The sequence below is a fragment of the Bactrocera tryoni genome, chromosome 3 (genome assembly GCF_016617805.1).
Source record: "Bactrocera tryoni isolate S06 chromosome 3, CSIRO_BtryS06_freeze2, whole genome shotgun sequence".
In the NCBI taxonomy this organism is placed as follows: domain Eukaryota; kingdom Metazoa; phylum Arthropoda; class Insecta; order Diptera; family Tephritidae; genus Bactrocera; species Bactrocera tryoni.
Genome location: NC_052501.1, coordinates 28,499,513 through 28,524,592, shown reverse-complemented (window position 1 = coordinate 28,524,592; position 25,080 = coordinate 28,499,513). Strand labels below are relative to the sequence as shown.

At 34.8% G+C, this 25,080-nt stretch overlaps 3 protein-coding genes across 3 annotated transcripts; 2 read left to right on the top strand and 1 right to left on the bottom strand.

Moving 5' to 3' along the window:
• Positions 1-416: 416 nt before the first annotated feature.
• LOC120770047 (zinc finger protein 236-like) lies at positions 417-13,047 on the top strand. Its single transcript, XM_040097165.1, has 15 exons — positions 417-603; positions 664-1,694; positions 1,754-2,135; positions 2,200-2,421; positions 3,292-3,438; positions 3,495-3,770; positions 4,737-5,299; positions 5,372-5,750; positions 5,835-6,056; positions 8,337-8,820; positions 8,965-9,250; positions 11,023-11,155; positions 11,214-12,157; positions 12,246-12,627; positions 12,722-13,047. The coding sequence occupies exons 1-15, from the start codon at positions 469-471 to the stop codon at positions 12,902-12,904; spliced, it is 5,769 nt and encodes a 1,922-aa protein (XP_039953099.1). The 5' UTR covers positions 417-468; the 3' UTR covers positions 12,905-13,047.
• LOC120771201 (transcription factor grauzone-like) lies at positions 8,098-10,625 on the top strand. Its single transcript, XM_040099101.1, has 4 exons — positions 8,098-8,278; positions 8,337-9,250; positions 9,303-9,684; positions 9,764-10,625. Exons 1-4 carry the CDS (start codon positions 8,156-8,158, stop codon positions 9,944-9,946), a joined length of 1,602 nt encoding a protein of 533 aa, XP_039955035.1. The 5' UTR covers positions 8,098-8,155; the 3' UTR covers positions 9,947-10,625.
• Positions 13,048-15,015: 1,968 nt separating the features above from the next.
• Positions 15,016-20,716, bottom strand: LOC120771199 (sarcosine dehydrogenase, mitochondrial). The gene is made up of 4 exons (XM_040099099.1): positions 20,227-20,716; positions 16,456-17,643; positions 16,259-16,401; positions 15,016-16,102 (listed from the first exon to the last, which is right to left on the bottom strand). Exons 1-4 carry the CDS (start codon positions 20,629-20,631, stop codon positions 15,145-15,147), a joined length of 2,694 nt encoding a protein of 897 aa, XP_039955033.1. The 5' UTR covers positions 20,632-20,716; the 3' UTR covers positions 15,016-15,144.
• Positions 20,717-25,080: the final 4,364 nt, after the last annotated feature.

Sequence of the window (25,080 nt, the reverse complement as noted above, 5' to 3'; positions counted from 1 at the left end):
GCAAAAATAAATAAGTTAGCATATGGATGTGATAACTATTTTAGCAAATAAAATATCAGTCATCCATATTTAATTAATTTATTTTAGAATCACAATGTATTGTTTTTTTTAAATCGATACTCTAAAAGTGGATAATTTGAAAAATTTAAATTTGTGGAATCTATAAAAGCATACTCAACAGGTTAAAATTATTATTTATGTTAACAAATTACATAAAATCTATAAGTCTATATATTATTAAGAAAACCTCCTCTATCCGTTCATATAATCATTATAATTTTATTTTAAATCTCTGTCTTTTCATCCATAAATATTGACTTTAATCTCCACATTACTTCTCCTTCAATAATAAAAATTATATCTGGTGGCAACTTTAGCAAATAAACTATGATTTTGTAGTATTAAAACAAAAATATTAAGAATTACACTTTATAAAATCATAATTAACTTTTCATTTTATAAAAACGGATGATGTTTGACAAACTGTCCTGTTTATTATGCTTGGAAAAAAACAATGTTTCAAACAGTCAAATAAATATTGATTCTGATGATCCGCAAGCAGTAAAAGCTCGCGCGATGGTTGAACAACATTTCAAGGAAGAGGTAAACCTTTTGTTAAAGGATTTTAGAATAGCTTACATGTGTATCAATTCCTAATTATAGCTCAGCATGAAGCCGTACCTTACAAACAAAGTGTTATGTCAACAATGCTGGGAACTGTTACTATCATTTCATGAATTCTATGTGCGCGTACAAAACGCTCACTTGACGGCAACTAACACGCTAAAGTCCTTGCAAGAGTTAGAGATAGCGGTTACTGAAATAAAAATGGAACCTGATGCATTAGACGAGCTGGCTTCGCCCCCAAAACGTCGTCGGGGGCGACCGCGGCGAGAAAAGCCGAACGAACATGTTTTGGAATCACAGCCATCAATTGTTTTAAAAGAGTGCAGTGTTCGGATTGAACCACTAACTTTTCCTTATAACAGTAACATCAACAAAACCGAAGATAAAAACTTGGAGTTTTTGGAAGTTAAGAGTGAGGTAATACCTGATGAAAATGAATCTATTGATCCAATTTATTCACCACAAATGTCTAATAATGAGAGCGAATCAGGAATTGCGACAGTACCTACCAGTCCTGCAAAGAACTTAGAAACCGGTGCGCCACAAAAACAGAAAACAGTCCGTACCAAGAAGAGGCAAAAACGAAAGCGTACCGAGAAAAATAGTAAGGCATTAAATACAGGAATTAAAAATGAATTAAACACGCAACGAAATAAAACATCGGATTATGATGAGTTTATTGCCAAAAATTTTAAACTAACATGCGCTCTTTGCGAAAACCCACTAGAAAACTTTAGAGAACTTAAAATACATTTTCGGGAAGAGCATCAGACTAATGGATATGTGAAATGTTGTGGTAAAAAACTAATTAGACGTGGCGTACTTGTTGATCATATAAAATTTCATACCAACCCAGAATACTTCAAATGCGAACATTGTGAAAAACTGTTTGCCGATGGGCGTGGCCTTGAGGCGCATCTTCAATTTTCACACGGTTCTAGAGAACGTATTTATCGCTGTGATATTTGTTCCAAAGGATTCTTTCGTCGTGAATTACTCACTCGGCACTACGTTATACACGCACCTGAAGAACAGAAGAACATCAAATGCCCTCAGTGTGAGAAGACGTAAGTATGCCAGAGTTTATATTTCATCAGCAATTCTGAATCTGTTCGTAATATTGCAGGTTCTGCTATAAATACAATATGCTACAGCATTTAAAAATAGTTCATCTACATTCGTATTCGAAAATATGTGACATTTGTGGAAAATCCTTCCATGGAGGTGAAGCATTCCGCCGGCATCAGCAGGAGCACGCTGGTATACCAAGATTACCGATTAAGTGTGAATTATGTAATGCTGAACTGACGACAAAGTATGGTTTAGCACGGCATATGAAAGTAATGCACACGGAGGAATATCAAACACCTCAAGTTTGCCCAGTATGCTCTAAAATATCACCGTCTCTCCGCGCACATCATACCCATTTTAAATTTATGCATGCCACCGAGAAAAAACACTCCTGCAAAATGTGTGACAAAGCTTTTAAACGACCCAAAGACTTACGAGTATAAAAAATTACATGGTTTTGTTAAACTTTATATTTATCATAAAATCCATTTTTTATTGTAGGAACATATGACAACTCATACCGGAGAAGTTCTATATACGTGCACATTTTGTCCACAAACATTCAACTCGAATGCGAATATGTATGCACATCGAAAGCGAAAACATCCTAAAGAATGGGCTGAAAAATGTGCAAAGCGAAATACTTCTATAGGAATGGGACAACAGATACAAAAGGACTTAGAATCCATAATCGAATCAGTAAAAGATACGGATGAAACAAATTAAATGGAGAAGCCCATCAACATTAAGAATCATTAAATGTTGATTGTATTTTTAATAATGCGTATAAAAATATACAAACTCTATAAAAACTTTTAAATCAATTCTACGATTTAATGTGTAGGGAATGTTATTATGCTTTTTGACTGCGTTATAGAAAATTTAATAATTGTTACCGACAAGTGTTTATTTTCTTTCTAACAGCTGGTTAGATCTGTTTGCTTTCAATTGAGAGATTTTTGTGACCAGAGATAAAGAGATGCCCAACTCTCCTGTCATTGGAAATGAGAGAGCAGCTCATCTACCCGACTTTTTTTGACGTTTCGCAATTGGAATGACTAGAACGGCCAGATTGAAATTCTAACAAAAATATATGTGAACGAGGGGATTTGTTGTCGGCGTTCAAGATCGCAAATAAAAAATTAAAAGTAATGAAATTTAAAGAAAATGCGCAATTTAAATGTATGTAAAAACATTTATTAATTAAGAGCTAACATTTAAATATTGAAAGTTCAAAGTTAGTTGTCTTAATGTACTATAAACTCATAAAAAAGGTTTAAAAAGTTTCTCCATATATTAAAAGTCCAATTCATAATAATATTTAATCGTAATAAATGTTTGGGTGTTTTAATTTTAATACCCAAAAATTATTATTTATTTCGATCTGGCTACAATGGAAAATGTTATGAAAAACGCTATTGTGGAGGCGCTCTCACCCTGGAATAAGTTGGGATCCCTCTATTCTTGTTTGTGACTTTCGTGTACTGAGTACCTTAAATTGTTTAATTTAAAATCCCAAATTCAGAGACTGGCTTGTGACTGTATCAAAATACAGAATTCAGATAATTACTATTTTAAGAAGTACCTTATTAGGATAATATTTACAGAATGCCTTTTGATCAGTGTTGTCTGTTATGTTTAGAAAAAGTTAGTCCCACTGACAACAGAATAAATATCAATAGCGATGACTCGGAATCGGTAAATGTGCGGAATATAATTGAACAACATTTCAAGGAAGAGGTAAACATAATTTATATTAAAATGTGATTTTATTTTCACGTTTTGTTTCTACATAGATCTTCACGATGCCAACATTATCAAATCACATTGTATGTAAAAAATGTTGGGAATTGCTGAAGTCATTTCATGAATTTTATATCCAAGTAACACAAGCCCATCTGCAAGCGCATAACAAACTCAAGGCTTTGCAAGAGTGTGAAATATCGGTTACAGACATTAAAGTGGAACCGGATGCTGAAGACAAATTGGCTTTGCAAGAGTTGGAGGAAATAACGATTACAGACATTAAAGTGGAACCGGATATTGTTGACACATTGGCTTCATCACCAGTCGTAAGAAAAACAACAAAAAATATGTGTATGCTTATATCGTTCGTTTTTACGAAATTTTAGTGTATATAATTTTTGAGGAAATTGCGGTTTTTATGCAAAGTTGTTCTAAAGTAACCTACTCATCACGTAGTAAAATATTATAAAGACCTTCCTTTCATGGAAAAAGCTATGACGAGTTACATTTTAGCGTTTGTGCCATGCCGATTATCTTTAATAGCAATATTATCGTATGTGCCATACAAAGATATGCCTTTACACTTACATACTGTGATGGAATATTACCAAAAACAACAAAGAAAATAGAGCGGTCTTCTGTAGTAATCCATAAAATCCATACACAGAAAGTAGTTTCAAATTAAATGACTACAATTCAGTATTTCAGGCCGAAATTGTTGACATAACAGATTGTTCGAATTAGGCTTTTGCTCTGACCAGCAAATCCATAAACATTCTAGTGAATAGCCAAGCGGCAATTAAGGCTACTCTTAATGCCAATACTAAGACTGAGTGCGTTTGGTTACGCTTTTCTAAGACTGCCCGTGAAGGTATTTTATTAATGATGGGATTATTAATTAATGGGGATTATCCGAAATAAGAAGAAAAGCATGGTTATTGTCTTGCAATAAACCGAAACCAATTGGCCGTAGAAGGCCTCCCGAAACACATATAAAAAGGCGTAATAGATCTTTTGAATACAGCTTAGTAAATGAAGGAATCACTTTTGCAGTGTATCAAAAATTTATTATTGAAACTTTGAATAAAATGATGATTAGATATTTCACAAATGAATGACATTTATTGTGCTGTGTAACTTTGTCCCAAGCCAAATTGAAAAAAAAACGCTCTCCTGTAAAATTTGATTTTTGTAACATTCAATAATTTCGCAAAAAAGGACGATATATATTTACACAAATAATGCGATACATAAGTATATACAATCTGTTTAATAAAAACTATGATTTACAGGGTGAAGAAAAAGATTCCGATTACTCGGATGATGAAAATAGTAGCTCATCTTCTGTAAACTCTGAAAGTCAAGAAGATGTCCAGGAAGAGAAAAGACAGAAAACAAAAACAAAAAGAGCCCCTAAACCCCGAAATAAGAAACGACACAAAACATTGGACCATGATCAATTTATTGCACAAAATTTTAAATTGATCTGCTGTTTATGTGAAAAATCGTTGAAAGATTTTCGAGAATTGAAAATTCATTATCGCCAAGAACATCAAACAAATGGCTATGCTAAGTGTTGTAATAAAAAGTTGTACAATCGTGGCGTTCTCGTTGATCATATTCACTTTCATATTAATCCAGAATACTTCAAGTGTAAATTTTGTGAAAAAGTGTTATGCGATCGAAGTAATCTCGAATCACATTTACAACATTTTCATGATTCCAAAGAACGTACGATATATAGATGTGAAATATGTGGCAAAAGTTTTTATCGACGCAAAGTTCTTGCACGGCATTACCTAATCCATGCACCCGAAGAACAAAGAAATGTGAAATGCACCCAGTGTGAAAAAACGTAAGTTATTCTTTATACATTTTTTTGTATATAATTTCATATAAAAATGTATGTATGTATTTGTGAATTTAGATTCTGCAATCAGTACCTTATGAAACAACATCTAAATCTGAGCCATCTCAATTTATATGCTAAAATTTGTGATATTTGTGGCAAATCCCTAAACGGCAGCGAAGCTTTCCAACGGCATCAGGATGAACATGCTGGTGTGCAACGAACAAGGGAGAAATGTAAAATATGCAATATGGAGCTAAAGACGAAATATGGTCTGGCGAGACATATGAAAACAAGGCATACCGAACCGTTTCAAACACCGCAGATCTGTCCAGTTTGCTCTAAAGTATCTCCCACTCTACGGGCGCATAAAAGTCACATGGAGTATATGCACAGCGGTAAAAAACACGTTTGCACTGTTTGTGACAAAATATTTAAACTGCCTAAATGTTTAAGGGTAAATAATAACATTCCAATTTACTGTAATATAATTCAGTGTTAAAATATTTACATATACAAATATACATAAATTATTGTTCAGGAACATATGGCCACACACACCGGAGAAAAATTATATACGTGCACATTTTGCCCACAAACATTCAATTCAGATGCGAACATGTACGCACATCGAAAGCGAAAACATCCTAAAGAATGGGCTGAAAAATGTGCGAAGCGAAGTACTTCTACAGGAATGGGACAACAGCTAATAAATGACTTACAATCCATAACCGAAACAGTGAAAGATACGGATGAAACAAATTAAATGGAGAAGCTCATTATCATTAACAATCATTAAATGTTGAATGCATTTTTAATAATGTGTATAAAAATATTCAAATTGTATAAAAACTATTATTGTTATTGAGGAATGGGAAAAAAATTTCGTTTTAAGTATTTTATCAATTTAAATACATAAATAATTAATACACTTTTTTAACATAAATTGCCCTATTGTCTTTCAATTTAACTAATCTGAATTCCTCCAATGTAATGTAAATAAAAAAGCCAAAATGTCAATTATAATACTTGTGATAAGAAATCAAATAATCTAGAACAATGCATCGATGTTTCGATAAATAACCGCATTATCGCATGAAAGCTTAATTTAAATTTAAAATAATACGATTTTTAAGCTGAGGATTCAGATCCAATTAAAAATCGCAATCCGATGCGTAGATAAATAAACAGCAGAAATAATAATGTGACACTATTCCCAGAGAACGTATAATATAGAGAAGGTTCATGGTGTGCCGATTGTCATCACGTTCCTCTTTTTGGAGGGGTTGAGTTTTCTATTAGTGGATTTCACCAATATTTAACATGAAGGGGTGGAAAATAGCAGAATTGAGCATTTTCATTGTTAAATGAGAAAAGTGATGCTAATTTCAACGTTTACAAATGTACGCTTACAGATTCGCGTATTTGCAATGCGCAAACGACTATGGATATCATTTATAGATATTCTCCATATATTTGATAACAAAGCTCATATGTACTTATATACTTATCTATGTATGTACATATGTATGCGCAAAATAGGACGATATATGTATATTTACACAAATAACGCGATACATATATAAAGTCTATTTATAAAAATTATGATTTACAGAGTGAAGAATAAGATTCCGATCACTCGGATGGTGAAAACAGTAGGTCAATGAGCTCATCTTCTGTAAACTCTGAAAGTCAAGAAGATGTCCAGGAAGAGAAAAGACAGAAAACAATGTATGTAAGTGTAAAATATGCAATATGGAGCTAAAGACGAAATATGGTCTGGCGAGACATATGAAAATGATGCATACCGAACCGTTTCAAACACCGCAGATGTGTCCAGTTTGCTCTAAAGTATCTCCCACTCTACGGGCGCATAAAAGTCACATGGAGTATACTCACAGCGTGAAAAAACACATTTGCACTGTTTCTGACAAAACATTTAAACTGCCTAAATCTTTAAGGGTAATAATAACATTCCAATTTGCTGTAATATAATCCAGTGCTAAAATATTTAGATAAAAATTATTGTTTAGGAACATATGGCTACACACACCGGAGAAAAATTATATACTTGCCCATTCTGCCCTCAAACTTTCAACTCCAAGTCGAATATGTATGCACATCGTAAGAGAAAACATCCAGAGGAATGGATTGAAAAATGTGCAAAGCGAATTATTTCGACTAGAAGGGTGCAACAGGCGCAGAACAAATTGGTATCAACAGTAGAATAGTTATTTTTTTAATTTGAGCATAAAAACTTAATTACAAAATGAGAAAGAGGAAACGGTAAAATAACATAAAATAAGCGCCATATTGCTGGAAAAGGTTCCGGACGCTGTTATTTTAATAATAATACTCCTAAATCATTGTTATTTTCAAACTTACTTATATACAACTTTATGCAAAAAGTAAAAACAAACAACTCTTGGCTATTTTCGAAATATATATTTGGGATTTGTAAAAAAAATGTGCAAATAATGGGGTTTACAAGCTGTTAAAGGTCAAACTAAAAGTTTTCTTTTCTATTAGTTATCGTTAAGTCATATAACTATACTACACTGATATTCCTTTCAGTAAACTCAAACAGTATAGTAAGCTCAAATTAAAAAAATGTTCGATTTGGTCACAGTGGAAGACATTTTAACTGGAAGATGTATACTGTCTGCAAATTTAGTCAATTATCCAAATTCATTGCAATAAGACATCAACATCATCAATCATTTTCAGTTATCGAGAATGACATAACACCCTGTATAACGTTGATGATATTAATATTAACTTTTAAACAAGTGGGATCACTGGCATGTTGTAAACAAATTGTTTTGTAGAAGTTGATTATTTTAATACACAAAATATATTAAAATGTTTAATGAGACATGTTGTTTACTATGCTTAGAAAGTTCAAAGGATCAAATAGATTTGGATTGCAAAGAAGATATCGGTTTGAATGGACGAGAAGTTATTGAATTGCATTTCAAGGAGATGGTGCGTAATTTGTATGGATCACACTTATTATTTATAAAATTTTTAATTATTTACTTAGTTGGATATTATATCTCAAATTGAAATAAAATTCCTTTGTCGGATATGTTGGGATTATGTACAAACATTTCATACATTTTATGAAAATGTGAAAGAAGTGCACAAGGAAGCGGCGAACTCATTGAAAAGCGTGACTTTGGAAGAAGAAATTTTAGAAATAAAAGAGGAAATCTTAGAACTAAAAGAGGAACTCATACATATTGACGACGTACAAGTTGAACCAAGACGTCGTAGGGGACGTCCAAAACGTCAAAGAGAACTTGAAACTGTCGAAGTCCCTTGTGAGTCTTCCATACCGCTTAAAGAATGTCAAGTTAAAATTGGAGAACTAAAATTACCCGTTTCCGGTTCAACTAGTCGGACAGATATATGTAATCAATCTGAAATTTTTTCTGAAGTATTAGAGGTTAAAGATGATATTTTACTCAAAGAACATATGGAGAACTCGGTATCAGAATACAGTTCGGACCCTGAAGAAATAGAGAGTGATAACGAAGATAGATATTCGAAAAGGGTGTCTCGTAAAATAAATAAAATAAAAGGCGTTAATAAAAAAACTGCGGATTCGGATGAGTATATCGCAAAGAAAAATTTTAAATTTTCTTGTTGCATTTGTCAAACTTCATTAGAAAACTTCAAACATTTAAAAAGCCATTTTCGTGTAGTACATCAAACTCGTGGCTATGTGCTATGTTGTGGTAAAAAATTGCCTGAACGCGGTTTGTTAATTGATCATATTAATTTGCATGAGGATCCTGACTACTTCAAATGTAAGCATTGTGGAAAGAGAATGACGGAACGTCGTAGCCTTGATCTTCATCTCCAGTATAAGCATGCATCTTGTTTGAAACAGCATTATAAAATTAAAGATACAGAAAATCAAAAATCGATATCGTGCTTAGAATGTGACAAAACGTAAGTGCTTATATACCTAAATGCATTTATTTCAATATTACGCATCTTTCAGTTTCTCATACGATATTGAATTAAGAAAACATATGCGTCTAACCCATTTGAAAGGTTATGCAAAAATATGTGATATTTGTGGTGTATCGGTAAAAGGGTGCGACGCTCTCAAACGTCATCAAGCTGTGCATAATGGGATGATGCGAAAATTAATAAAATGTGATCTATGTGATGCTGCGCTCACAACGAAATATGGTCTAGCACGTCATATGAAAACAATGCATACGGAAGAGTATCAGACACCACAAGTTTGCCCAATGTGTTCTAAAGTGTCGCCGTCTCTGCAGGCTCATCGTAAGCACATAAGATATATGCATTCCTTGGAAAAGAAGCATGTATGTAATTTATGCGACAAGGCCTTTAAACGGCTTACCGATTTCAAAGTGAGATATTAATTTGTGTGCATATCTATTTATTTGTATTGTATTATAATTTAATAATTTTTTATATTTAAAATTGCAGGAGCACATGGCCACCCATACCGGAGAAGCTTTATATACCTGTAGTTTTTGTCCACAAACTTTCAAGTCTAATGCTAATATGTATTCTCATCGAAAGAAGAAACATTCTAAGGAGTGGGCAGAACAATGCGCGTTGAAGAAAAGCTTAGCGGTAATTTTAAATCAGACAGTCGCAACTGACTGATAAAAAAAAACTTTAGCGAATTCGGTGCGAAAATGTTAAAGCTAATTTGAAAGCGTCAAAGTATGCAATAATTATTTTTTTTTTCATTGACGGTTTGATTATGAACTCCAAACATCTACTCCGATTTAATAGAACCTAACAAAAAATTACATTAGCAATAGCAAAGTATAGCCAATTATTAATGTTTCGTGAGATAAACAACAGAAATTATAAAAAAAAATTCTCTTCTCGTCAATATAACAATAATCTACCGTGATTATCTCTATTATCCGTGATGGCAGAATTTTTTTTTTTGAATTTTTGTTTTTATTAAGTACAGAACCATCTAGGAAGCAAACGCTCACACAAGTCTGTATACGTATTGTATTCTTTTTTTGCTTAATGTTCTTTTTTAAGCCTCATGTTTTAAAAATGTAAAAATATTTAAAAAAAACTATACTCAAAATTGTTATTCGATTAACCGTGAAAATCGATTATTCGAAATGCTTCTGGTCTCGACCATCACGGATAATCGAGGCCCGACTGTATATGGACATCAAATAGACGCTCTGAAAATTTTTAATGATAGTGAACAAACCGTCCTACCAGAGACAAATTTATCTTAAAGCGTTACATAATTGTATTGATATTATAACAGCGCTTAAAATAAAAACATTATGTCAAATCCGGTATAGTATAATCAGATGTCGTTCAAATTATAAAACCAAAGAGATCAGGGAATATCCTTTTAAACAGTATTTACCGTCAGAAGAGAGCTTGATCATTCTATAATCATTAATGAACCGGAAAATATATGTAAACGATATTGAGATTTGATATTTTTATTAAATCAAATATATTCAGAGGTTAAATACTTATATATAAAAGGATGTATCCTGGCAAATTCCACCGATAAATGTTTGCATTCAAAAGCTTCTTTTTACAAACCTATCGATATATTTTCCATCTACTTGAATCATTGATAAGGTTGCATCACCCTGTTAAACGATTAATAATAACTTTTAAACAAGTGGTACCACTGGCATGTTGTAAACAAATTGTTTTGTAGAAGTTGATTATTTTATTTAATAGACAAAATATATAAAAATGTTTAATGAGTCATGTTGTTTACTATGCTTGGAAAGTTCAAAGGATCAAATAGATTTGGACTGCAAAGAAGGTATCGGTTTGAATGGGCGGGAAGTGATTGAATTGCATTTTAAAGAGGAGGTACGTCATTGTATGGATTACACTTATTATTTGTGAAATTGTATTTTTATTTTTTTAGTTGGATATGATGTCTCAAATTGAAATAAAATTCATTTGTCGAAAATGCTGGGATTTGGTAGATACATTTCATAACTTTTATGAACATGTGAAGCAAGTGCACCAGGAAGCGGCGAACACATTGAAAAGCGTGACTTTAGAAGAGGAAATCTTAGAAATAAAAGAAGAAATCATAAATAATGACGACGCACAAGTTGAACCAAGACGTCGTAGGGGACGTCCTAAACGGCAAAGAGGAGCTGAAACTGTCGAAGTCCTTTGTGAGCCTTCCATACCACTCAAGGAATGTCAAGTTAAAATTGAAGAACTAATATTACCCGCCTCCATGAGTCCCAAAGATATATGTAATCAATCTCAGATTGTTTCTGAAGCCTTAGAGGTTAAAGATGAGTCCTTGCTCGAAAAATGTATGGATAATTCTATATCGACATTTAGTTCAGACTACGAAGAATCGGAGAGTGAGAATGAAGAAGATAAACAAACAAAAAGAAAATATCGTAAAATAAATAAAAGAAAAGGTGTTAATAAAAAAACTGCGGAATCGGATGAATATATAGCAAAGAAAAATTTTAAATTTTCTTGTTGCATTTGTCAAACTTCATTGGAAAACTTCAAACATTTGAAAAGTCATTTTCGTGAAGAACATCAAACGAGTGGTTATGTGCTATGTTGTGGTAAAAAATTACCTGAACGCGGTTTGTTAATTGATCATATTCATTTTCATGAAGATCCTGACTACTTCAAATGTAAACATTGCGGAAAGCGAATGTCGGAGCGACGTAGCCTCGATCTTCATCTTCAGTATGCGCATGGAAATCGGGAACGAGTACATCGTTGTTCAATTTGTTCTAAAGGATTTTTCCGAGCATCTTGTTTAAAACAGCATTATAATATTCACGTTACAGAAGATCAAAAAACGGTACCGTGTTTAGAATGTGGTAAAACGTAAGTACTATAGTAGATATTTAAAAATATTGGATCTACAAGTATATTGTACCAGAATTCAATTATTTAAAAATTAAATTTCTTTCAGCTTCCCAGACGACGTTGAATTAAGAAAACACATGCGTCTAACCCATTTGAATGTTTATGCAAAAATATGTGATATTTGTGGTATATCGATAAAGGGGCGCGATGCTCTGGAACGGCATCAGGCCGAGCATGCTGGTGTGCCACGAAAACTAATCAAATGTGATCTATGTGATGCTGCGCTCACTACAAAATATGGTCTAGCACGTCATATGAAAACTATGCATACTGAAGAGTATCAGACGCCACAGGTCTGCCCAATGTGCTCTAAAGTGTCACCATCTCTGCAGGCTCACCGTAACCATATAAAATATATGCATTCTTTGCAAAGGAAACATGTCTGCAAATTATGTGACAAGGCCTTTAAGCGGCTTACCGATTTCAAAGTGAGTTATAAGCTTGTGCACAGACATACATATGTATCTACTTATATTTGTAAACAAATAATTGTGCAAATACTTTCTATAATTAAAATTGCAGGAGCACATGGCCACCCATACCGGAGAAGCTTTATATACCTGTAGTTTTTGTCCACAAACTTTCAAATCTAATGCCAATATGTACTCTCATCGAAAGAAGAAACACGCTAAGGAGTGGGCACAGCAATGCGCGTTGAAGAAAAGCTTAGCGGTACCCTTGAAGCAACCTGTCGTAACTGACTAATAAAAAAATCTATGAGCGTCAGGATATTTAACAATTGTTTATTTATTAATGCTGTGAATAAGAAGCATTTATATCCATTTCTCTGAAAGTATTTAGAAAACATGGTAATGCACAGCAAATAAAGAAATAATATTTAGCCTGAACCATAAACTATATAATAGATTAGAGCTGTTGAAACAAAAAAAAAAATTGTTTAAAAAATGTTTTTATGCCTACCCTAATGTAGATCACACTTAACATACTTAATATTTACCTTCTCCACTAACTATAATACTCAGTGCTCGCTTGGCGACACAACGTCTGCTATGAAATACATATAATACACAGGCATATGTATGTATGTGTGTGTACACATCGGGGCTACGTCTGTCTGGCTGCCTCTGAAAACACATTTAGGTAGAGATATACAGTATGTATGTATGTGTACAAATTGCACGTAATGCAAGCCTTCTACGAAAAACACTCAAACTATCATAATCACACATTAATTTTAATTGAGTTATAATTTTTCGGTGACCGCAAAAGTGTCAAAACTATGAGTGCGGGGACCCTCCGGTATACACATGCATTTATATACATACATACATATGTATGAGAAAAGATAGGTATACATATTTATATGTATGTAAGCAGCCATTGATAATAAATTGGGCCACTTCAAAGAAAGTAATGAAACACCTCTGTATGCGGAGAAAAATTCGGACTGTAGGGCAGTGGGAAAGTACATCTGTAACGGTGTACGCTCAGCTTTGGTTAATATTGCGCATGCAATTGACTACCAAACAGTTGTCTTTGCCATACTTAATTTATTGCTGCGTCAACGTATGCCACTGCCGTCGAAGGCATTGAGTTTCTTTGTACTTAAGTGTCCCTGCTGTGTGAACAGTGTTAAATTTTAATGTTTTGGTTTACATGCACTTGGCATTTGTACTTATGAATACATACATACAAACATACATATGTATACACCGATCTGATGAATTAAAGCAGTTTTGATAAAAATTTGTAGTATCACTCCCTTCAAGCCATTGATAGTAAACGCGACTTTAGACACAGGGTTGCAATCGAGGATAATTCTCATAAATTAATGTTTTTAAATAAAAAGTTGCCTCTTTATGGTTGACCGGCACTCGTTTAATGATGGGTTCATATCTCCACAAAAGACGATTATAAAATATCCAATATATTAAGAAGCGGCATGTGCCTAGTTGGACTCACCATTTCTCGCTACACATTACAAAAGCGATAAGGAGCTCAATCTAACAATTTGCAAAGGTTTATTCCAATTCGAAAACAATAGTACGAGCAAAAGTACCCAAACGATGCATTCTAAAATACGGTTTATCGGGCCAATATTATATATTCAGTCTTTTGATCGAATAAAGACACTGAAAAAATTAACATTGTTAATTATAACAATTGTTTTGAGCCTTTTGAGTTTTCGAAAGTACATATTAAAAGGGTATGAAAAGATTCTTATCTTGACTTTGAACGAACAGTTTTAACGGAACTCAAACAAATGGCATTAAAATTAAGTTCAAACACATTATACACGGTAGGCTTGTCTTCGGCCAATAGACCCAACCTATGTACATATATAAAGCCAAACTGCCTGTGCCAAAGACTCCATCTCGATCAGAAAACCAGAATTCTACACTGGAGCCTGTTTTAAGTCAGCTCGATGAAGTATCTGAAGATAGTGACCCAAGATATTAACTGTCAACTTCAAAAGAACCGAATTTATTGAAACAAAGTGATTTCAACGATTTAGTACGTGATTTAAAATTTTCCAAAAAAAAAGCATACTCAGGTTTTAGGTTCAATAGTAAATTAAACAACTGGAATTTACTTTCTCCGTATAGGAATTATACTGAATATCTCCTTAAAAATACATGTGCTGAATTCTCATCTGGAATTTCAGCAAATTTGGATGACGAGGGGTTCCATCAGGACATTTAAGTACCTTCACATGATAGAAAAAATATTCAACCTGTTCTAGTAATTAATTAATTCTCTCCTGGGTAAACAATAAAGTATAAGTAAGATTCAGAAAAAACCTACCAATCAGAACTAGTTTCAGCAATTGCTGTCTATTTTCAAAGACGAAATAAGACTTTTATCTTATATGTATTTATTTCCTCATCTCGAATTTAGACATACGTTATACATATATCAAAATTATAATTTATGTAAATTTTTTCTTAAATTACCATCCGTATATGTATATTCCTTGTACATAGTTAATAAATGCCTAATATGCGTTTACCCTCTGGATCGAAGGGACTTCTCAAATGACACTCAGCCTTATAACGTTTCCCCAAAATGTCGACTTCGTATGTGCCCTGCGTAACGTAATCATTATCTATGATTTCGCCGTCTTTTCGACTAACATATGCTTGGCCGATTGATTTTCCCAATGCATAACCGTATTCCGCACGTCGGAGGAAGCCAACCGCTTCACCATTACGATACACACCCTCTAAACCCCAAATAGGCACTTGTTCGTTTAAGGTTAAATAGACTAAACGTCGTCTAATGCCCTCGTTACGTTGCCGATCTATTGCCGTTTTGCCTTTGTAGTCACCATTTTTGCGGCAGGTAAACGAAAGACCAGCTTCAATGGGTGTATCATCGGGTCTTAAATCGAAACTCCACAAATGATAGCCCTTTTCGCTGCTTAACGAGTAGAGGGCACGATAGCCAGCATTTCGCACACCATCGGGTTTACCGACCGCCAAAAGTGATTGATAGACAGCAGAGCAATGTTCTTTTGGCACATGCAATTCATAGCCGAGCTCACCGACGAAACTCACACGCAATACGCGCACACCCACTTGTTCACCCTTACTTGTTGGGCACTTAACACTTGTCACTTGTGTACCATTCGGTGGAATGTTCTCATTCGATAGATCACAGTCGATAATACGTTGGAGTATGTCGCGACTACGTGGCCCCTGTATGGATATAACTCCCAAGTCGCTGGTAACGTCGCGTAACGTGACATTGAAGCCCTTTTGACTTATTTCTGCGAGTAGTGTAGAGTAGGTGTAATATGCGGAGGCACCACCAGCCACAATATAATATCCTTGACCGATAAACTTAGGATCGTGTACTGCGCCAGTGCCAGAATTGAGACGTGATACCGTAACGTCAGCTTCCACACCACCACTGCTGTTGAGCACGCAGGTGTAAACGGTTCTGGTAAGAAATAGAAACTTTTAATGTCGTCGCTCAATTGAAGAGGTGGTAATAGAGAGTAAAAAGAAAAAAAAAACCGCAGAAACTGTCAAATTCACCGAGACGCAATAAGCGGCATCGAGTTTAACACTCTCCAAGTTTTAAACGGTTACTCACTTGTTAGCATCACGATTAGTGTTGGCGCTAAAGATCCAGTCAGCGGCCTTTTGTGCATCCGGTCCGGACATAACCAATTTGCAAAAATAGCTCATGTTAAAGATAGCGGCGGCGTTTCGGCAAGCCAGTGCCTCTTCACCAATCTGCAATATATACACATATAACTGTTGCACTATTCTCTTTTATTTGCGACGTACCAATTTATGATGATCGGAAAATTCCGAATACTTTAAGTCACCCTCGAGCGCCTCTTCATAAGCGCTTTCGACGTGTCTCTCGTTGCCATAACAACCATACCAATCATAAGGTAACACTTCCGCTTTTTGTTTCATGAAAAAGCCAGGTCGCTCCCAGCCTTGCTTCTCTTCCATAAACGCATTTTGTGCCAACATATCCTCATGCAATGGATCTTTCTGGAAATTACGTCCGGCAAGTACCTGATCATATTTAAAGACCATACTATAATTCTTAGCATAACTCTCATGCGAACGTTCGCGTATCCATTGTGTGTCACGACTCTGTGCGACCGTGAAACGACGCAAATCGAAGCTAAACATTGCCAAATCAGGTTTACCGTTAATTATCCAAAGTGCTGTTTGTTCACCGCAACCGCCACCAAACATCATGCCCGCCGAATTGAAGCCACAATTATGATACAAACCATTTATAACGGTATCGGGACCCATAAGAGGCTTGTGATCGGGTGTAAAAGATTCAGGGCCACATATTGTACTCTTCACGCCATAATTTCCATACGAAGGACACAATTTTATCGCACCATTCAGATGTACATCAAACAGGGACCAATCCAAGTCGTAAAGACCGAAGTGAAAGTCTTTCGCCACCGGTTCCAATATAATAGGATCCGGCTCATAACCACCCATGCAAATTGCATCGCCTTGTATGCGAAAATATGTGGAATAATCGTGGTCGCGTATATTCGGTATGCCACGCACACCGGGTATGGTCTCGGAAATAATATACGAGTGCTTCATGGGTATAAGTGGTAAATGCGAGCCATGCTTTTGCACTAAATCACGACCCCAAACACCCGTCGCATTCACGACGGTCTTTGTTTTTATATTGCCGTATGGTGTAGCCACACCGACCAGTTCTTTGCCCTTGGACGTGTCTTCGACTAACAGATCTGTGACATTGCAGTTCTCAATAACCCGACCTCCATTCTGAACCGCACCACGTGTCAAAGCCGTACACAACATTGCTGGATCAACGACACCGTCGCCTGGTGAATAGAGCGCACCAATAAATGATTTCGGATCAAGAAGTGGAAATAATTTTTGCGTCTCTTCGGGTCCTAATATATGATTTTCAATGCCCAAAGCATTGCCCACAGTGGCGAGACGTCTATATTCATCCAAACGTTTCTAATGGTTAAAATTAGAAGAAATAGATGTTTATATTTTTAAACTTAAACCACAATTGGAACAGATGAAGAATCGATGATTGATGAGGATGATTGTGCTGCGATTGTATTTTACATATGAATGAAATGCGTTTATCATCGATAGTTATAATAATGTTGACCTGAATGTTGTTGAATTTATTAGCATGGCGAGTCAAATCGATCTCGAGTAGAAGGTCTTAAAGAAGATCTTAAAGAAACTTCAAATTGCCACACACAAAATGAAGTTATGCAAAAATATTGAATCCACAGTTGAAGTTGAACGCAACCTCTAAAATAAACATCTCTAAATTTCACAGCTGAGGGACAATTGGTTCGTAAGATATAGCCTTCTAGGTAACGCTAGTTTTGGTATTTTCAAAAAGTTTGATAGTAATTATTTTCTCTCTGCTTCGCTTTATGTGAAATAACCATTCATAAGTGATTGCTAATTTTTGTAAAAAACCGTTTGTGTACCGAAAATGATGAACGAAGAGGTCTTTCTCGGCTACGGACGAAACTCCACAAACTTATGAGTATACTACTATGAGCAAAAAATAGTAAGACTTTGTTCATAATTTTCAAATTCTTAATTTATTCTTCAAAATCTATGTCGTCCCCCTCAGAGTACCAAATCTGAGGATTTTTTTTCCAAATCCTCCGGAATAATCTTCAATGCGCGTAGCGATTCACGTTTAATGTCTTCAATTAACTCAAAACGGTTTCGCCGGAGCGATCGTTCGAATTTGCTGAATCGCCAGAAGGTACACGAAGCTAAATCAGGCGAATACGGTGGTTCCTGCACGATATTGGTTTAAAATTTGGCGAAAAACTCACGAAGAATCAAAGCAGTATGCGACGGTGCATTATCGTGGTACAAAAACCAAGAGGTGTCGGCCCATAAATCCAGTCTCTTTTTACAAATAGCTTCGCGCAATTGACGCATAACACTCAAATAGTGTTCCTTGTTGACAGTTTGGCCGATCGGAAGGAATTCGGAGTGCAGCACACCTCGATAATCGAAGAAAACTGTCAACATAACCTTGAATTTTGACCTGATTTGACGTTATTTTTTAACGGCTTCGGCTCATCTTTGTCACGATATTCGATCGATTTATCGTCTGCTTCCGGGTCGTCGGAAATCACTGTTTCAGAGACGTTTTCGAAAATATTTATTGATTTTGGAACTAATCCTGCTTTCACTTTTCTTAGTCCCAAATGATCTTTCAAAATCGTTTTCACTGATCTTTCCGATATTCCAACGATGCCAGTAAAATCTCCGACTGTTGATCGTTGATTCTCAAGCACCAATTCCTTTATTTTATTGACGCGTTCATCTTCAGTTGATATTGATGGGCGTCTTTGATGTGGTTCGTCGTCAACGCGTTCTCGACCCTTTTTGAATAATTTGTACCAATTAAAAACACTTGCTCGCGACAAACAATTATCACCGAAGTCCTTTTCCAATATTCTGATCGTTTCAGCACTAGAAATGTGATTTCTCTAACACAATTTATTGGAGCTTCTTTGCTGACTAATTTCACGCATAGTAAAAATCGCTCAATACACTTAATGTACTTCAGAAAGCTAGGTGTATACTAAAAAGTTATGATTATTTTGATGTGACTTTTGGTACAGATGTCACGGTCACTGACGGTCATACCAACCTAGAAAAAAATTTCGAGTTTTCGCGCGAAGTTTAAATTAAAAAGTCTTACTATTTTATGCCCAAAGTAGAGAAACGAAGGAGATCAAGACACTTGACGCACTAAAGATATCAAAGAAACGTATTGAACATATTGTTGTGAAAATTTGAATCTGGGGCCTATTTCAAAGCAAAAACCAAATCCCTCAATAGAGTACCGTGAGAATACAATCTATATCTATTAGTGTGGTAGAGTCTCATTTCATTTAACACAAGTTCAATGCTTCCAAATTGCGAGCATACTAAATGGTTGAACGCACACGAAAAATTAGAAATTTTTAATAAAAAAATACGGTTGTTGAAACTAGACATAACCGGTTACCGTTATAAAGCAAAAGTTCAAACAAATAATGCCGAAATGCTACCTTTATATTATAATAAATTCCACGTAATCTCAAAAATCTTATTAATCTCCGTACTTTTAATTAATAAAGTTAAGCGATAACAGAAAAAATCTATATAACATACATTTTTACATATATAAATTAATATTTGGAACACCTTCGACATTGAAATTGAACGTTTATCATATAGAAACCTCGAAGGAAGTAAGTTGTATGTAACCGGTACGAAAAAATGTCGTTTCAAAAACGCTTTGACCTCAATTAGCGCTGGATGCGCCATTTCGAAGCACTATCGGCAGACTTCTATAAACTTGCTATCAAGCTAAATCTATAAGAGTAGCCAATCCTGTGCCAACTTCTTGTTAAAGTCCATCGTTCACCGTCTAATAATATTTAATCGCTGAAGTGCAGGCATTTCTGTTCACCCGATTCAAGTCTATCAAGTTCATCATACACAAAACACAAATGTCCATAATATTGAATTTTAAAATACACACAACTGGATTTATATTCTTACTTCGGTGTGTGCTATGAATAAGCCGCCATTCTGTATCCAACCCGGATCATATCCCGTATCCTCTTCCAATTGTGTGAGCATATTTCGTGAATTGTTCAACAATTGTATATCCACATCGTTGGGTCGTAAACGCCATATCAAGCCCGCCGTATGCCAGGTGGTGCCGGCTGTTAGTTTAGCACGCTCCAACAGCACCGCCTTCACGCCGCGCTTAGCCAAGTGATACAATGTATGACATCCTGCCGAACCGCCACCAATGATAACCACATCTGCTGTTGAGGGTATTTGGGGCACAGCAGTCTCTGACTTGACACTGCTATGGCGCTGTTGTGCTGTCACTGCCGCTGTGTTTGACGAGAGGCTCGTCTTTCCTGCCAATAATGTTTTTCTGCTAAGCTTCCACATTGATTCGTAGTAAGTATTGCGCTTAAGTTTTCAATCACGACTGAACAGAAATTATTTCTATTTAATTCAAAATCAAAGCTTAAATAATAATTTTACAAAAAAAAAAGCACGATTGCGTAGATGGCAAATATTTATAACGGCTAATTACCAACAAAAGGTCATAGAAAGCTGATAAAGTTAGGAGATAAAAAGTGTTTGTTATAGTATAGCCCAGTAGTAAGTAAAGTTGAAACGGACTTGAAAATGCTTGAATGGCGTTTAAGTTAAAGTATATGTATGTAAATAGGTACACGAATTTGAGTCTAATAGAAAAACTTTGATTATACGAGTATATACATAAATGGGGATTGGGTATAATTTTTCGGTATTTAATCAATATTTGGAGGTTATGTTATTCATTTGGGAGAAATGTATGCATTTAGGTATTTCCAAAATAACAAGTATAAGTTAATTATACTTAGTTACGTTCAAGAATTTATTGCGATGTTCAGTATTTGTAGAAAACATTCATCGGAAGAAGAAATCGGGAGTGTCATTTGGCATTCCGATTTGAAATTCAGCTGATAGCTTTTGTGGGATAAATTTTGTCAGCAGAACTTCTTAGAAAGAGCTAATCGAAAGACAAATAATAATGATAATTGTAAAAAAGTAAATGTAGTAAAAATGAAAATCTTTACAAGAAGTATACTTTCAAATATGTATATTTGAAATATTCCATTAGTTTACAATTAAGTTTTTTTAACGGAGTGTTCTAGTCTAAATTTTTTTACTTTTTTTAAATATTCAAGAATATGTTCACAACAGGATTTTTCAAAATACATATATATTTTCGGAGATATACAAACGTATTTTACTGATCCGGCGTCCAAACTGGTTCGGCTTTATGCGAAACTTTAAACGCCTTTTTCTCGAAACTCTCTTTTTCAAAGCGATACCTTGTTGTTGTAGCGGCAGAAAGCATTCCTGAAGTAATGTCGAGGCATGGTGCCGAGTTAACAGGCCTTGCCCGGATAGAAGTCCAGGTTCGTTCCGGTTACTTAGCACCGACTACAGTGGAAACGGAAAAAACAAAACGATACCCACATTTTATCAGGGTCTATTGGACTGATTTACCGCCATATCTCCATATCTCCAAATTTCAATTCTTTTTATTTTTAAAAATTTCGAAACGCTCAAAAAAGTCAATATGAGGGTAATCATTTATAGAGCGTGCTTTTCTTATAACGGTGCACATTTGTGCTTAGAATGAATAAAATCGGGTAAAAACTTGCCTTAAAACCCATATAACTAAAAAGCCTTATGCACTTGAAGGTACTTCCCTGGCTTTAATCCTTGCACGTAGCAGGAGTTTATAAATACTAAAATGTAGAAACCTATTTCTAAATTCGACTATGTCACTTCGATGTCTCCATACGGTATAACACCCTATAAATCATCTATTAGTCGAATCTCAAAAGCAAATAAATGTCGCAGAGAACATTGGCTGGTGTAATTATAATTGGTCAGCAGAACTGAGGATAAGTTTGCCATAATAGCGAGTCAGAAAATAATTTTTTTAATCACAATAAGCTTAGAACTTACTGTAGAATTAATGATAATTGCCGAAACTGCCAAATCTCATCTCAGAACCCGATATAAAGAATCTTCGCCCTAAACTTGATCCAAAATTTCCAAAAATACGATATTTCATAAATCAACATTTCAGATGGCGATGAAATTTTTTCCCTGAAAGCGTATCGAAAATTTGAATAAGTATTCAGCGATGTATTATAAGCTCGAATTGGGTAAAACTTAAAAAATTTCGATTTTTAATTATTATAAAATACTACTTGCAAGTTGATTAGGTTTATAAAAGATTTCAATATGCCGTTTTTTCGATTCTGTTCTTCGAAAACATTGTATATGTATGCTTCAAATACTTTGAAAAGATTACTGCTAAGTCACAGTTGTTATTAATTAGATGATGTGTTGTTTTCGGTTAGTTAAAGAAATGATTTTAGGCCTTCAAACACTCAGAACCTGAAGCTCGGATACCTCATAAAATCAAAGGTTAATTTGCGGTTTAGTATTATCGGTCTAATGTCATCCATGATTAAATAAAGATGATTATATTCATTGCGAGACTGATTGCCATATTTTAAAGATTAGTGACGTGTTTTAAACCACTTGCTTCGAACAGTCTGAATTTATATGTAGAAAACATTGTAAAATTATATTTAAATATGTTAACAAGCTTTAGTTTACAAAATAGAAATTATAATTTACAAAAATTAGTACTACTTACCTGATAAGAATTAATGCTTGCGTGATTAATTTGTATAAATATATTATTTGCTAAGTGTGTTATTAATAGATTATCCACTTAGGTTGTATTGTTGATACTTTGTATTTCCGGGGCTGAAATTAAAAGAATTGTATAACTACTTTTGTAATAGTTCAAGTAATTATGTACAAAAAATATAAAGGATGTACAAGGTGCGTTACAAAATAAATAGGCACCTGGTGGCGCCATTTATATGTCGACTGGTACGTTAGAATCTGCTATCTTTATCGATTGTCCAGTGAGAATTTAATGACATTTCATTGATTGGAAGTGAAGTTATTGCGTTTTAAATGTCAGTATGTTTGTGTTATCGGTGCGAAAATGAGCTTCGAACAAAGAGCCAACATTAAATTTTGTTTTAAAATTTGTAAAACTTTTTTATGGCGATGCTTGCCTATCCTGTAGCAGAGTGCACGAGTGGTTTCAACGTTTTCAAAGTGGTCGTAAGCACATATATGACGATCAACATGTGGGCCAATCAAAATCCGTTGTCACGGGAAATTCCATCAAAACTGTGCTTGAATTCATCAAACATCAGCAGAAATCATCATTGAAATTCATGGAAATGGAATTGAACATCTCCGAAACATCGATTTATCGCATTTTGACCGAAACTTTGGGCTTACGAAAGGTGTGTTCACGGTTTGTTCCGCACAAATTGACTGATGACCAAAAACTGCTCTGAATAAAACATTCGAAGGACATCATTATCGACGCTTGTGACCGATTATTTGACCAAAAATCACATTTTAACCATTAACCACTCCACTTATTCACCTGATATGGCACCTTGCGACTTCTTCCTTTTCGAAAAAATGCATTTGCCCATAAAAGGAAAGCGTTATGCAGACGTATAGGCCATTCAAAAAGCTTTCACGGGCATACTGGCGGCCATACCGGCCAACGAGCTAAAACACTCGATCGACATACTTTTGGACCGTGCAAAAAGCTGTATTGAAGCAGAAGGAGACTATTTTGAATAAAATAAATTGATTTTGCCGAAAAAATCATTTGTTCTATTTGTTTTTTTAAAGTCCTGTTTACTTTGGAACGCACCTTGTATATATTAAATAAGGTTATGTCTTCCCAGGTAATTAGTAACTGTTTAGAATGGACAGTCTGAGTATCAATTAACCTCTACTTATTTTTAGGCTTTAGTAGTTTTTTATGTAATTTTTATTGATTTTTTACATTTGGCACATTTGCTTATATTATCAGAGTAGTACACGCTTATTGTGCTTTTGAAGAAAAGCTTTGATAACAAGTCAAACTTTTGAAGACATACCAGTTTCGGCTAATGTTTAGCACTTAATTTGAGGCATCTAAATCAGAGATAAGAATATATTAAATGCTATAAAAATATAATTTTTTAATGCATACAGTTGTTATTATAGTATGTACATATGTATGTACAGTATATACTTATTGAAAATTAAAAACACAGTAAACTCTACTATTGTTGTCCTTTGGCGATCGTCACGCTCAAGTTCGTCGTTACTACTCGCTCAATACAGGCATACATAAGTGCTTGTTTAGACCCAGACACTTTTTGCCTGTCAAACCGATTTTCGTAGGCGAGAGGACGACGAAGGAACTCTTGCTCGCATGTTCTTGTTCGAAACAGCTGGCTGCTAATAAAGAATTTTTTCATGCTTCTTTCGTTCTAACCGAGACTATAAGCTATTTAAATGCAGTGGCCAAAGGTTGAGAAAGAGCGGAATTCTGGTGTAGAATGTGGTCAGGCGAAAGCTAACGGCCTACTATAACGCAAATAAGGTTCCCTCTGAAGTTTGTAACAACAGCTAAAGGTTATCATAGACGATTTGATTGGAACTTATCAATTTTGCTTTGGACATGGAAAATCGTCAATATACTGTCAGAAACTTAATATAATCCGATGTTTGACAAGTTTTTATCCACCACAAAATAGTGCTGCCTTCAGTGTCACTCTCACCAGATCAGTAAGAACGCAAAAGCGCGCTATTTTTTCCGAAAAAATGCGAGGTTTCAGACGAAACATAGTCATATAACTTCTTTATCTAATGTTGAGGAAACTGATTATAAAGCCCGACAATTTAAACTTTTATAAAATGCATTTCCATCTACAAAAGATGCAGAAGGCATGG

Excerpts from the sequence above, each read along its gene's own strand:
- LOC120770047 (XM_040097165.1), top strand. The coding sequence starts at position 469 with ATGATGTTTGACAAACTGTCCTGTTTATTATGCTTGGAAAAAAACAAT. Across the intron at positions 1,695-1,753 it reads TGCCCTCAGTGTGAGAAGAC|GTTCTGCTATAAATACAATA; the intron begins GTAAGTATGCCA and ends GTAATATTGCAG. Across the intron at positions 6,057-8,336 it reads AAGATACGGATGAAACAAAT|TTGGATATTATATCTCAAAT; the intron begins TAAATGGAGAAG and ends TTATTTACTTAG.
- LOC120771201 (XM_040099101.1), top strand. The coding sequence starts at position 8,156 with ATGTTTAATGAGACATGTTGTTTACTATGCTTAGAAAGTTCAAAGGAT. Across the intron at positions 8,279-8,336 it reads AATTGCATTTCAAGGAGATG|TTGGATATTATATCTCAAAT; the intron begins GTGCGTAATTTG and ends TTATTTACTTAG. Across the intron at positions 9,685-9,763 it reads AACGGCTTACCGATTTCAAA|GAGCACATGGCCACCCATAC; the intron begins GTGAGATATTAA and ends TTAAAATTGCAG.
- LOC120771199 (XM_040099099.1), bottom strand. The coding sequence starts at position 20,631 with ATGTGGAAGCTTAGCAGAAAAACATTATTGGCAGGAAAGACGAGCCTC. Across the intron at positions 16,402-16,455 it reads TTTCCGATCATCATAAATTG|ATTGGTGAAGAGGCACTGGC; the intron begins GTACGTCGCAAA and ends TATATATTGCAG. Across the intron at positions 16,103-16,258 it reads ACTAATCGTGATGCTAACAA|AACCGTTTACACCTGCGTGC; the intron begins GTGAGTAACCGT and ends ATTTCTTACCAG.